This window comes from Ailuropoda melanoleuca, chromosome 16, assembly GCF_002007445.2.
Source record: "Ailuropoda melanoleuca isolate Jingjing chromosome 16, ASM200744v2, whole genome shotgun sequence".
Taxonomy (NCBI): domain Eukaryota; kingdom Metazoa; phylum Chordata; class Mammalia; order Carnivora; family Ursidae; genus Ailuropoda; species Ailuropoda melanoleuca.
This window is the reverse complement of record NC_048233.1, coordinates 72,375,770-72,390,949: the sequence shown is the minus strand read 5'-3', so window position 1 is coordinate 72,390,949 and position 15,180 is coordinate 72,375,770. Positions and strand designations below refer to the sequence as shown.

The 15,180-nt window shown below is 41.0% G+C and overlaps 1 protein-coding gene across 1 annotated transcript in view; it reads right to left on the bottom strand.

Annotated features, from left to right (window-relative positions):
* Positions 1-15,180, bottom strand: part of HSD17B12 (hydroxysteroid 17-beta dehydrogenase 12) — a 155,290-nt gene that overhangs the window by 48,374 nt on the left and 91,736 nt on the right. The window contains exon 4 of the mRNA XM_034646567.1: positions 8,477-8,584. Coding sequence (XP_034502458.1) covers positions 8,477-8,584 — 108 coding nt within the window. The remainder of the gene's footprint in view (positions 1-8,476; positions 8,585-15,180) is intronic.

The following is a 15,180-nucleotide window of genomic DNA, read 5'->3' as shown; positions in this document are numbered from 1 at the left end:
TGGGGGGGCGGGGGGGGACTTGGGCTGGGCCAGTGATGGGTATTAACAAGGGCACATATTGCATGGAGCACTGGGTGTTATATGCAAACAATGAACATAGAACACTAAAAAAAAAAAAGAAAAGGATGGGGCTTGGTCACCCAATAGACCAACTGTGTGACTAGAAGTTTAAGGCTTTAAGCCAGCCCAACCTGCGTAAAGGGAGGGGGACTGGAAACGAAGTTCAGTCACAGAGCCAATGATTCAATTAATCATGCTTATATAATGAAACCCCAATAAAAAACTCTGGACACTGAGCTTCTTGGTTGGTGAACATCAATGTGCAGAGAACGTGATGCATCCTAACTCCACACCAAGGCACAGAGTTCAAAATCCTCTCAGAACTTGCCCTTTGTGTCTCTTTATTTGGCTAGTGTTAATTCCTACCCCACGTAATTAAACTATAATTGTGAGTATAGTGCTTTCTTAAGTTCTAGAAGATGGTCTAGCAAATTATCAAACCTGAAGTGGTCATGAGAACCCCCAAATTTGTAGCCAGCTGATCAGAAGTGCAGGTGGCCTGGAGACTGCTGAAGGTGCAGGAGGTGTCTGAAGCAGGGGCACTCTTGCTGGGGACTGTGCCTTTGAACTTGTGGAGTCCATACTAACTCTGGGTGGTTAGGGACAAAATTTGATTGCATTACAAAAGGGATGTTTTGCAAGTGTCTTAAACTCCAAAGGCACAAAAATCATATCTTGGTATAACAGGGAAGCTCCACCCTCTCTGCAAACTACCATCCCAGCACACTCCTGCAAGCCTTTCCTGTAGACCTTAGCTAACAGCCTCTGGCCTTTCTTGAGCCCAAGCCATTTTATACCTGAGCTACAGGGGTAGGGTAGCAGGGGGAGAGGTGGGTAGTATTTCTAAACACATAAAATTTATCTTTGGTGCTCTCTCAACTAACTTTATTTTGTCCTTCTATTCTTTCTCCCTTTCTCTGCACCCCACTGATCACCAACCTACCACTACGGTTTCCTCTTCAAGTCTCTCCTTTTCCATTTCAAAATGAATTTTCCATGACTTTCACTAACTACAATAGCCATTTCCTCCATGTGACTGATTCAGCAAGAAGTAAACCAGTAATAAACTGAAAGTACTAATCCCAATAAGATGTAAATGAAAATATCACTGGCCCTTTCCGAGACATTTTATCTTTTTTTTTTTTTTAAGATTTTTTTTTATCCATTCATTTGACAGAGAGACAGGGAGTGAGAGCACAAGCAGGGGGGAGGATCAGAAGGAGAGGGAGAAGCCGTTTCCCTGCTGAGCAGGGTGCCCAATACAGGGCTCAGTCCCAGGGCCCTGGGATCATGACCTGAGCCGAAGGCCGACACTTAACTGACTGAAACCCAGGAGCCCGCTTCAGAGACATTTTAAAAGTGAACTTAAATTTTTTTCTTTTTTTTGAGAGAGAGAGAAAGCATGTGTGTGGGAGCCAGAAGTGGGGGGTGTGGGGCAGAGAGAAAGGGAGAGAATCTTAAGCAGGCTCTGGGGCTTGATCTCACAACCCTGAGGATCATGACCTGAGCCAAAATCAAGAGTCAGATGCTCAACGGACCGAGCCACCCAGGGGCCCCTTCAAGCTAATTTCTCATTAGTGAAGTTCCTGAGGAGAGCAAGAAGGCAATAAGTAGCTTTATAAATTTCTAAGCCCTCTGAAGAAACAAGACTCTTCTACTTGTAACTTCCTTACTCAGCTGGGACGGGGAAGCTGCACAACCCCTAACAAGTCCCTTCCTTCCTGGAGATCCCAGAAGAGTTTTCCTCAGCCCAGTTCCTGCACCTCCTTGGCTCTCTCTCCTCAGCCTATACCTATATCTCTTCCTTTGATACGCTGGGGACTAAACTACAAGGAAGCCATCTCTGGATTCCAACCCAAATAACCTAGGAGTTTGCCATTTGGAAGCTAACTGGCCCTTTCCCCAAGTAGCTAATAATACTCTTGGGCCTTCTGTTAAGAAGCTTTAAGGACTTAAGTATAAACAGAGATAGAGTAGACTGATCTTAACTATGCATCTCTGCTCAAACCATATTTTTGGATATATATTTTCAACACTTGACTATTCTACATCCTAGAACATTCTGGAAAATACAGGTTTTAGGGGAGAAAAATGGAATACATATACCTTCCAAGTATTTCCAATAATCCATAGGTTGCATGAGCAAGGGTAACAAAAATGTATGTTTGCATTTAGCCAAAGAGAAAGGAAGGACAGTAATAAAAAAAATAATCTATCAAATATATAAGTGGAGTAAGTATTCCCTTACAAAGGGCACGGGAAGAAAGAGGATAGTGAGTTCTTTTTTTTTTTTTAAGATTTTATTTATTAATTTGACTGAGAGAGACATCCAGCGAGAGAGGGAACACAAGCAGGGGGAGTAGGAGAGGAAGAAGCAGGCTCCTAGCAGAGGAGCCTGATGTGGGGCTCGATCCCAGAACACTGGGATCACGCCCTGAGCCAAAGGCAGACGCTTAACAACTGCACCACCCAGGCGCCCCGGATAGTGAGTTCTAGTCCAGCTTTTGCAATCAGTAATTTTTTGCAATTAATTGACTTTTATTATCCATACAATGTTGGATCTATACTATTTTATTATCTATACTATTGTTATTATCTATACTATATCTTTACTATTATTAATACTATACTATTAAAATGATGCCTCTTGGGGCACCTGGGTGGCTCAGTCGGTTAAACGTCTGCCTTCGGCTCAGGTCATGAACCCGGGGTCCTTGGGATGGAGCCCCATGTGGGGGTCCCTGCTCAGCAGCAAGCTGGCTTGTCCCTCGTCCTCTGCCCTTCCTCCCATGCCCTGCTCGTGCTCTCTACCTGCTTCTCTCTCTCAAATAAATAAATAAAATCTTTTTAAAAAACGATGCCTCTTAATAAAATCATGGCACTGCATACAGACGTGAAAAAGTCAATGGGTAACACACAGTCGTGAATACACTAAGCCAACACAGCATCACATCAGCCTGTACCAACCGATTCTTTTGATTCTGCAACTTACACAAAGCACGACAGTGTGCGTGGAGAAGACCTTGAAAGAGCCTTTGGCATAGGGAAATTCTCGGTCTAGGATGCATTAAGAGCTTGAATAAAGCAATGATTGATTTTTTTAATGAATCACAAACTAAATAACTATTTTTTCCCAAGAGGACCTTTTTATTTTTCTTCTAGAATAAAGAATGTCACTTTTTAAAGGTTAAAAAAGTCATAGTAGGGGAATTTGAAAAAGCATTATTTGTGGCATACTTCAAATCCAAGGCTACTCTTTCCGCCTTGGTAAACTACGCCTTCTGCAATGTATTGTGCAAAGTCCTCCAAACCCATCTGGAGCACGCCTGAGAATCTCTCCTGAGAAATCAAGTAAGTAAGCATTATAGCAATCGCATTTTGTTAACCGATTGTTTGCTTATTCAAAGCAGTATTGATGTCATTTTCTCTAAATAGTTCAAGTTTTTTAAGCTTGCTCAAATCTGTGTTTCTTGGCATTTGCCTGAAAGAAGACAGCAGATGCTTACTTATTTTACATAACAGTTAAGAATCCAACTTCTTCACCTTAAGCATTTATAGTCTTATCAAGTTACTGTGACCTTTCTGTATAAATTCAGACAATTCATAGCCATTTTCTCCCCACTTATGTTACTAAAAACTTGATGTTTCTTTCATGACAAAGGGCTTTAGCATTTTCCTTTGTAATTCTGACAATACTAATTTTCTTTATTAAGCACTGACTATATACTTTGGTGGTTAAGGCTATTCAAAGAAACAGCCTGGTGACTTATTTTTCCTTTTATCATTACCGGTTTCATTAATACTCAGTAGGAAAAAATTCCTTCCTATCTTCATATAGATTGCAAGGTCTTACTAGAAATCGATCTTTAGGAAATGTTAGAAAGGTGAGACTGACATTAAGCAGAGGAGGAAAGAGAACAAGTATGATTATTCCCCCCTTACAAGACAGAGATGGAGGTATGTGGGATCTGGCTGAGGAGGAGAGGGAAGGTGAAGGAGCTACATACCCAGGGAATTATAAGAAAAAGACACTAGACAGCCCTCCCAAACAAGCTCTACAGTGTCATATCCACACTAGAGATTAGAGTCGAAATATGACCTGGTGATACCATGTAGCTCATAAAGGCGTTTTATGTTTACGTTTAAGGTATTTTAATAGCTCCCTCAAAAACCTTGACAAATTAAAATTACAATGCAATATAAGTATATCTGCCAATAATTGTCAATGATTATGTACACTTTGGGACACGTGGGTGGCTCGGTCAGTTAAGCGTCTGCCTTTGGCTCAGGTCACGATCCCAGGATACTGGGATCGAGTCGTACATCGGGCTCCTTGCTCAGTGGGGAGCCTGCATCTCCCTCAGCCTGCTGCTCCCCTTGCTTGTGCTCGCTTGCATGCATGCTCTCTCTCTCTGTCTAATAAATAAATAAAATCTTTAAAAAATAATTATGTACACTTTATGATGAAGGAGACAGTTGTGGTAAAGTAAGAAGAAAACAAAGCATATAGCCAGTTAATAAGGTAATGTATGTGAAAATGGTGCTATAGACTTGAAAGGATCATGTAAACATTAGTTACAATTATTTTTATTATTGATTTGTCACCAAATAGAAATTTAAAACAAAGTTGTGTGTGTGTACGTGTCAATCAGTATTCAATCTGAACAGTGTGATTACAGTAAAGCATTAAAGCAAGGTCTCTGGACCCCAGCACCGCCGAGATTCCAGGCGGGGTCTTTGCTGCGGGGGCTGCCCTGTGCACTGTAGGGTGCTTGGCATTGTCCCTGATCCTCACCCACGTGGGGCCAACACAACTTCCGCCACCTCCTCCCTCAATTAGTGACAGCTAGAAATGTCTCTGGACATTACCAGGCAGTGCAAAACTGCTCCTGGCTGAAAACCATGTTAAAGCATAAGAAAAATGTAGAAATTATGGCTCTCCCACACAAACTGAGAATGAGAAGACAGCCAACAGGAACTAGAGCGAACATGTCCCTCACTGGGCACATATGGCTACTGAACACTTAAAATGTGACTAATCTGAACTGAGATATGCTATAAGCGTACCATACACGCTAGATTAGAAGACTTAGATGAGAAAAAGAATGCAAGATATTTTAACAAATTTTTATATGCTTCTCCTTCTGGGACCTCTATAATGCAAATTAAAAAAAATAAAATAATTTTTTATATGGATTACATGTTAAAGTGATACTTTGGATACAGTGGGTTAAAATAAAATACATTATTAAAATTAACTGTTATTATTTACTTTTGAAAAACGTGGCTACTAGAAGTTAAAATTACACACGTGCCTCATGTTATATTTCTATATTTCTATCAGACAGTGTTGAAATCGTGCAAAAAACTATCCCTCCTTCATGCTATATTTTCCAGGCAGACTTTGATGACAAAGAAGGGAACTAAAAGAGCTCTGTCCTCAGTTTTCTCCTTACATTCTCTATATTCCCCTTGGATGATCTCTAGTCTTGGTGCTTCGATGAGATTACTACATATACACAACTAATCTCCAAACTTTTTCTCCTATTAAAAGATCTACTAAAACCTAGATCCAGGGCACCTGGCTGGCTCAGTTGGTAGAACATGTGACTCCTGACCTTAGGGTCATGAGTTCGAGCCCCACATAGCTCCATAAAAATAATAAATAAACTTAAAAAAAGAGAGAAATAGAGAGACCCCTATGTTTAAAAAAATAATCTGAAATAAAACCTAGATACATATACCCAACTATCAACTTATCAACTCCACCTGGACATTCTGGAGGAACCCCAAACTTAAATGATCCTCATTCCAAAAGAGATTCCTCCAGGAATTCCCATTTTAGTAAATGGCCTCATTGACTAAGTTCTCAATCCAGAAACCTCAAAGTCATCCATGACTTCTCTCTTCTCCTTCATCCCACTTGCAATCTCTTGCCAAGTTCGGCTTCATTTACTTCCTAAATATTTCTGGAATCCTCCTTTCTCCTACCCCACTGGCTAGGCCAAGTCACCATCACTTCCCCTATATCAACTCCCTCTTCCCTTTACACTCTTATTACACCCTGCCCTGCTCTTCTCAAAAGTGCTGTCTTTCCTATTAGACATTATACTATGTGAGGTCAGGCACTTTCTTGTTCATTTCTGTGTCTCTAGTTCTTTGACAAATGAATGAATGAATGGGTAAAGAGGGTACAAACTGCTAACTCACAGGTTGCAATTTACTAAGGAACTAGACTACAAAAACAGTGGTTCCATTATCATATGAGGCCTGGAAAATACCAGTCTTCATGTCTAAATGCAGCACTGATGTGTTGATACATGCCCTAGGATTCTAGAAGTAGAGAAAAAGTGCTTGGGAACGATTTGCCCTGTACGCTCATCCTTAACAGATCTCTCTATTGTGCCTAAACTCACACTGTAAACCTTCTATATGCTGAGTCGGGAAAGAACACCTGAAGAGTGCCTTTTATAATCCTCTAGCCCTGTGGGAAAATGATGCCTGACATTTTCCATCTTCAATGTCATAGTCCCAGAGTATCAACAGTTTCAAAGTTACCCAGTGAAAAGAAGCTAAGAGTTATGTGAAGCTTAAAACAATCATGAACTATTTCTGAAAGAAAATTATTCGCCAAGACTACAAGTTCAAGGTAAGTCTCTTCTCATTTAGGGATCCTCAATCTACCTCCGTGCCTAAGCCAGCCTTTGTCCCCCAGTCCACACATGACTAGTTTGAAAGGGATGAGGACAGACTATGGCAGTATCTATCCTTACTAGTAAGTTACAGCGGCTAATGATTAGGAAGTCAAGAACTTTATAGATGTCAGTGGTGTTTTGGGTATTCCAGAACTAGGCTAAGGAATCGGAACTTGTAAAAGAGTCCAGTCAATATATGTATTTAGAGAAGAAGATGTAGACACAAAGGCAAAAATCAGACCTGTGTCTCCATTCACCTTTTGCCATGGGCTCTCCCAGAAGTTGGGACAGTAGCAATGTGGGTAGGGAAATGGACCAGGAAGGAGCTGAAGCAGATAGCATGTCAAAGCCAGGGGGAACTGCAGGTCCAAGGGCACTAGGTAGGCTATGTATGTTTAACTCTTTTCTTTTATTGCCTTACACAGGAATTATATAAAAGACCATTCTTTTATAGTATGAGGAAGGGAGGTGGTCTTGACTAAAGAAATGTTAGGAAACGTTTACGTATTTTCTCTTTTTTTTTCCCTCCCTTGATAACCCCCAAAAGAAAATGATGGCAAATCACCAAGTTAACACCAATTCAGCCAGTGGGATAAAGAGATTTAGTGAAAAAGCAACGTTTTTCTGAACTAGATACTCTGTTTCTTTCTGGAAAGGACCTGAAAAACGGTGAGTAGCTTTCCAAAGCCCACTTTTCCCCTTAAAATCTGGTGAATCTTTTCCATAATAATTTCCAACACTTGCCCTACCTCAGTAAAAGCAATGGTTTTTCGTAATGAGAGCAAGGTAGCTGAGGTATAACAAAAGGGAGTAGTAGACTCGGGAAAAACAAACAGAATCCCCAGTTGTATTGCTCGGTCTTCATGCAACCTTAGGCAAGTCTCTCAGCCACGCGCTCTCAGCTGGGATGATCTCACTACCAAAAGGACAAAAACTGGTTCAGGGGTGGGCAGTGTGAGGTCTTATGCTTTGCCTGTTGAAGCACAGAGATACATATAGTACATAAATAAGACATACAGGGTACCTGTGGTGGTAAAATTTCATAAGAGGGAAGATTAGGGGAAAATAATGTCTAAAAAGCTTCCTTGGGTAAGAGGAGGGTAGTAATAAACAGAAGGCTGAGAAACACTTCCCTTAGGCTTCATTTCCTCAACTGTCAAAGAGGGTCAGCATTACCCACCTTAAAGAATTATTATGCTATAACTGTATCTAAACACACACAAAAGAGGGGTACCTGGGTGGCTCAGTCGGTCAAGCAGCTGGCCTTTGATTTAGGCTCAGGTCATGATCTCAGGGGCCCAGGATCAAGCCCTGCATTGTGCTCTGAGATCTGAGGGGAGTCTGCCTGAGATTCTCTCCCTCTCCCTCTCCCTCTGCCCCTTTCCCAGTTCACATGTGCACACGCACGCATGCGCTCTTCCTCTATGTCTCAAATAAATTTTTAAAAATACGTACATACATACAAAAGAGAATGAGAGATGGAAAATAAAGCAGGCAGAGAAAATAACCAAAATTGTAAAAACAGTCATTAAATTTTAACTAAAAACAAAGATCCAAATGTATATAATGTCATCTAACAATTAATTGTATTAAAAAGACAATTTTCTTCTCACTACTCATTTTACCAAATGAATACCTAAGATCCAAAAAGAAAACATAGTCATAGTAAAAGTCAAATAAAAAGTGCAAGACAAATCTATAAATGTGGCAAAGATACGAACCTAAAACACCAATTTTAAGACCTGCCAAGCTTGTTTTAATTTTATCATAAATATCTTCTGATGCAAAGTCAACAGCAATGGTCCTTGTTTCCACTTTGAATTTTTCTCCTAGGGAAAAAACACAGAGAGAGAGAGAAGGAAAATTATAACATGGCAATTAAGATTAAAGCATTTGATGACATTACCTTTCCAAACTCTTTCCCCCGCCCCAATTTGATATGAAATTTAGACCAGAACCATGCTAAGCAATCATGAAACCATCTAAGAGGTGACGCAGAGTCAACACAATAATTCTGCAATAAAAACTCCAATGTTGTTACAGAGCTGGCTGACTGTTCCTTAATCAGTTCCCCTTCTATAGATCAATAATGACTCCTTTTTTGACCCTTAGGTACAGATAATAAACAAGATTCGTATCATAATGTTATATATTCTTTAAATATCACTGGTCTTGTGATTTTTTTTAAAAAGGATTTTAATTATTTATTTGACTGAGAGAGAGAGAGACAGCCAGCGAGATGAAGAAGATGTAGAAGAGAGAGAGAGAGAGGGAACACAAGCAGGGGGAGCGNATAGATCAATAATGACTCCTTTTTTGACCCTTAGGTACAAATAATAAACAAGATTCGTATCATAATGTTATATATTCTTTAAATATCACTGGTCTTGTGATTTTTTAAAAAAGGATTTTAATTATTTATTTGACTGAGAGAGACAGCCAGCGAGATGAAGAAGATGTAGAAGAGAGAGAGAGAGAGGGAACACAAGCAGGGGGAGCGGGAAAGGAAGGAGCAGGCNGGGAGAGGAAGGAGCAGGCTCCCAGAGGAGGAGCCTGATGCAGGGCTCCATCCCATGACCCTGGGATCAGGCCCTGAGCCAAAGGCAGACGCTTAACGACTGAGCCACCCAGGCGCCCCATGGTTTTGTGATTTTAACTGCAAACTGATGCTTCATAATTTCAGACACAAGTCTTTACATTGCAAAATGTTTTAAAGTGTGATATATAAAGTCCATCTTATTAAAACAGAAATAAAATGAATACGACCGTCGTGGAATTTAGGGCCTTGGTTAATAGTTAACCACACTAAAAAAAGCCACACAAAATGCACAGTAACAGAGCCACAAAGTGACAGAAGACAGACCTCGGTGCTCTGTGCTCAGGAAGACTGAAGTACACACAGAGCTAAGGGAAATCACACGTTGAGAAATGGGACTCTGGAGAAACCAGACTTACTGAGGTAATGTAGAATGTGTACTCTCGCCCTCCCTCATGAGCCCATTTGAGAAGGCATGGACTATGAGGTCCCCCAGACACGGGTACCAATTTTAATTTCATACCTACTTGCTAAATGACTTTGAGCAAGTCACATATTCTCCACGAGCCTCAGCATCCTCTCCTGAAAATTCAAGTAATGCTACCCAACCTATGATTCGAGGCTCTAGTGGTATCTGGTGGTATACAGAGGGCACTGCATAAATGTTAAGTCTCCTCTCTCCTCCACTAACCCCGCTCTCACTTCCCTTAGTGCAGTTCAGGTGGCTAAGAATGTTTACTCTTTGGAACTTGATAAAATTCAAAAGAATTGATTTAAAAATCCTGCTTCCAAAAAATAAATTTTTCTTCATTTGAAGTCGATGTTGGCGCATCACAGAATCTGCAATGTTATTCCACAGAGGACATTACTGTTCTTGATTTAAAAGTTCTGCCTACAACTGAAGAGCAGGTTCACAAGAGATCTGTTTCTTAGTCTCAGTGAAAAGTATTGACCTGAGGTAGGAATCCATGAATAAACTGGAGAGGAGAATATGTGACCTAGAAAATACCGTATCTGGTGTTGGGGGCACCTGGGTGGCTCAGTCAGTTAAGCGTCTGCCTTCGGCTCAGGTCATGATCTCAGCATCCAGGGATCGAGTCCCGTATGGGGCTCTCCGCTTGGGGGGGGGGGTCTGCTTCTCCCCCTCCCTCAGCTGTTCCCTCTGCTCCTTCTCTCTCGCTCACTCTCTCAGATAAATAAATAAAATCTTTTTAAAAAAGCCATATTTGGTGTTAAAGGCACACTTACTATTCCAGGATAAATAGTTATTGTATGTATTCACGTAATGGGAGAGCCACGGACCGAGCTGTCGCTTCACAAAAGCTCATCCAACAGGTCGTATTATAAATGCTTCCCAGGATTTACCCCCAGTAAATAGAGAACGCTGCCCTTATTAGAGCCACAGATTCACAAGAAAAAAAGACTCAAATCAAAAGGCTGAAGGGTACCTTTTATTAAATGTAAAACTTCGTTCAGGAATGAAATGAGATAAATTTATCTATTTATTTTGAGAAAAACAAAATATGTTTCCACACAAGTGCTATATACTGACATTTAAGAAAATTCTCTCTAGTAATAAAAGCCACCTTGCAACTCCTGAATCAAATTTACTCTTTTAAATCTCACAGGATTTGGGGAATATACTTATAATGTAGAGTCTTGTATAGATAGGCTGCTAAACATATTCAGAGACCCTTTTGGAAAGAATGTCATTTTATTTAATAAGAACCCTCCAGTAAGCTTTTCTTTGTACTTACATTAGGATAAGCAAAATGGCTTCTGATGCAAGCTTTTCAAGATAAATCCCAATTTGAACTTGTACCTGGATTACCCTGAGTCATGTCCTAGTCCAGTTAGCACTGCTGTTCTACCTCTTCTCCACTGCCTCGATCATGAGCTGCTGCTTCGGCAGTGCAGGGCTGTCTGATCGCGTCCTCCACCCCCTCACACACCTCCAGAGCTACATCTGGCTTGCGGTAAGAGTCACAGTCTGTGGCAATGGACTAATATCGCTCTGAACTGACCTCCACCTCCCCACTCTCCCCGCTGTCCCCCACTGTCCCTGGCTCTAGTCACACAGGCCCTGAGCAATTCTCTTTTTTAAGATTTTATTTATTTTTTGAGAGAGAGAGAGAGAGAGCATGCGTGCACGTGATGGGGGTGGGGAGGAGGAGCAGAGGGAGAGGGACAACCAGACTCCATGCTGAATGCAGAGCCGGTCACAGGGCTTGATTCCAGGACCCTGAGATCTTGACCTGAGCCTAAATCAAGAGTCTGATGCTTAACAACTGAGCCACCCAGGTGCCCCTTGAGCAGTTCTCTAAACTCAGAACGTCCCCCAAACACATTCAGGGCTTCACTGTTCCCTCTGCCTGGAATGCTCCTCTGCAACCCTTGTTTCTCTTGGGTCTTTAGGCAAATGTTACCTCTTCAGGGAAGCCTTCCTTGACTACTTTTAAAAAAAACCGCAAGCACTCCTCCACCAACCCCCCCCGTCCCCCCTCCCCGCTTTATTTCATTCCATGGCACTCAGCCCCCCTCTAATACACTATGTGCCTCAGTAACACGTGTGTGTTTGTTGTCCGCCTCCAAAAGAATTAAGCTTTGTGAAGACAAGAGCTTGGGTCTATTTTGTTCAGTTGTTCAACAATATCACAAAAGATCCAGGGTCTTTCCTACCTCCTCTCTTATTCCCTTAGTCTGGCTCCCCTTTTGATTTCACGGGGGCCACTGCCCCTCCAAGTATCCCATACAGACGGCAACGTGCAGTGGCAGAAATGGGACAGCCTTTATATTTCCCTTTTATAGAGTGAGGAAAATTTCCCCCAGAGAGTCCAGAAAACTCCCCTCACATTTCCTTTCCCAGAATTATGAGATACGCATGCTCTTGACCTGGCCCATAGATGGGCTTTAAGGATTCCATGAACTGCCCCATAACTATCACCAAGTTGTGTGAGACAAAGACAGCAGCATGTACATAAGAATAGAACAGGACATACTTTTCTCTCTCGGTCCAGCAGTCAGGAGATGCAGTCAGGAGAGAATTTTAATGAGTGTTCCAAAAAGCAGAGGCGGGAGGTAGTTGGCTTCCTTAGGGAACTGAGGAAATAAACCTAGGCATCTTCCCCTTTCCCATAACCAACCCTCATCTGACCCTGCAGCCAACGCAGATGAACGGATATCCTCTAATTTTAGGATGCAGTAAAGCACCTGAAACAGAAGTGGGTACCACATACCCATAATACGGTCTTCATTTCCACCTTCACCACCTCCCTAAACACAGGCTCTTCATAAGACTACCCGTTCACACCACTCAGCAATCACCAACTGCTGGGGAAGAGTAAGAACTTCATCAAAACCTTTGGACAGGTTACTTTTGAGTACTTGGATCCTTGCCCACCACAAAGGCGCAAGGGATGACAGCTATAAGTAAGTTAAAACCAATATACTGTAAGTGTAGACTAAAGATACACAAACAAGTGAATTTGGGTGTTCCAATGGAAAGACATAGTCCCTCAAATGTCCCTTCAAGGAAATTCTGGTTGCCCCAGCTTCCAGAGTATCGTCGGCAAACAGCGTTCAGGTTGTCAGTCCTTTCGGGGATTGCCTTGGCTTCAGAGAGCTGCCTGGACCAAGATCCATGCCTCTCCCATAACGTCCACATCCAATGACTGATCAAGGTGGGAGTATAAAGCCAGTGGACAGAATGTACTTGCCAGCTTCTGATTCCAAAATTATGGTCTATTCACTATCCTATTTTCTGTTCTTTCATAATGCCCTAGTTATAATTATTCTAGCTTTAAGACAAGTTTTAATATTTCTAGTGGTGTAATGCTCCTTCATTATTATTCTTTCAAAAGCTTATTGGTTATCTTTACTTGTCTAGTCTGTTTTCACTGGGGTTACATTAAACATTTCAATTAAATTTATGAAGGATGACAAGGTGGCATTCCCTCCCGGCTCCCCATTTACTCAATGTTTCACAGTAAAATCTTGCGGTTGTAAATTTTTAAAGAAATTAAAGAACTAAACGATGCCATTATTAGAATATTACACACCGTTATGCAAAGATACTCAACACTGTTGATTATTCCTACTGTCAAACAACTTGGTATTTGAAATTGGATAGGCTGGCATCCTGCTCCTTATAATTGTGGCCAAATACAATCATGCCCTCCTCCCTTTTTGCAGATTGAAGTGATTCTGCGATGGTCTTCGCCCACTGTTTCTCAGCCTAGTGGTGAAGACCAAGAAGCAAAAAGCTGATGAGTGGTATGAGCAGTTCAAGGCAGTCAACTCACGAGAAATGGAGACAGAAAATCAGCTCTGGCTTGCGGGGAATGAAGCTAAGAAATAGCTGGGATGATACCATTATTCCCTTTTTATCTACTAGTCCACTGAAAGCTACCCAAATACAATGGTAGAATAAGAGAAAGAAGTATTATTTATAACTATAGAGCTATTTAATACTGAATATCCTCACAGCTTCAAGCCATTCCACCACTTCCAAGCATGGGTGGCCCGCTCCTGTAGTCACATGGCTGATTTTTACTCAGCGGATCGTAAATTAGTTCAAGGTCAAGTCTGGGAAGGGCAGAGAAGAAACTGTACTTACAGGTAGTCTCAAGATGCTGCTAACAACTCCCAGTATTAAAACTAACACATCTTTAGGTTCGTGCCGAGAAAGGTCATGAAACATATTCAGAATAGCCTTATGTTTAACATACTTCTAGGTCTGACCATCAGTATTTTTCTTTTGCTCAACAAATTGACATCTCTTAAATTTAACAGTCTTTCCCTAAGAATAATTGTATAGGTCTTAGGAAGACTCCTCATTTTTCCTCTGGGTGACTGGGGAAAGGGGGTCTGAGAATGTCAGAAGAAAGATCTAATCTCCATTGACTCATGTATTATTTATAATTTTTCCATTAATAAAACAAAAAATAATATATTAATTCTCCTGTGTCCCTACATCTCCTCCAAATAAATAATCTGTATTTACCCTAAGTTTCAGGTACTATCCATTAGGAAATTGTTATTACAGTCCTCCCTTCCCCATTCTTTCTATATTACAAATTTCATCATTTAAGATTCAAGTTATGTCACTAGTCCTGTGGACTGTCTTTTCAGGATTCCCATTTCCTCCAAGGAAAAACTACTTACTTACTCTCTCGGCTATGTTTCCAGAGACCTTCTATATAACCTTAGTAAACACCATAATATATTATGCAAACAGTCTATTTCTTAACAAACATGGATCATTCTCTGTCATCTTTGTATATCCAGCACCCAGCACAATGCCTGGCACATAGCAGAGGTCACTCAAATGTCTGCTGAGTGAGTGAATACATCGAGGCTGATGCAGCCGATTTATTAAAATCATCTTCTCAGTAACTTCTTAAACTCTTCCCCACAGAAATAAAACTATGCACTGGTAAGAGATGTCCATTACGAGGCATAACAATATAAAGTGCTTACTATTAGGCATTTTAAAGCATTAAGATAAATTGAGAAACAACTCAGTCTCTCCATTTGTCCTGCATGGGTTGGACTATCATTCTCACAGAGGCAGAAACATTTTAGAGTTGTAGGAAACCATCCAGTCTCATGAATAAAGTACTCTAGATGCTTAACTCAGGGCACAGAGATGAAGGTTGAAGATATTTTAGTCACGGACCACTCTCCCTATCCCCAGTTCTGAAAAAGATAATTAGGGGAGAGGAGAGACTCTTGGGGAAATAGTACTATATTCAACACCTACCAATTTTAGCTTCTTAACTCTAAATTCATTAAATGCAATTTAGAACCATAAAAATGTATTGCATGTTTTTTAAAAACCCCTCTGTTTTCACATAAAATGTTTTAGAGTATTTAGAGATGTAAAAAGCA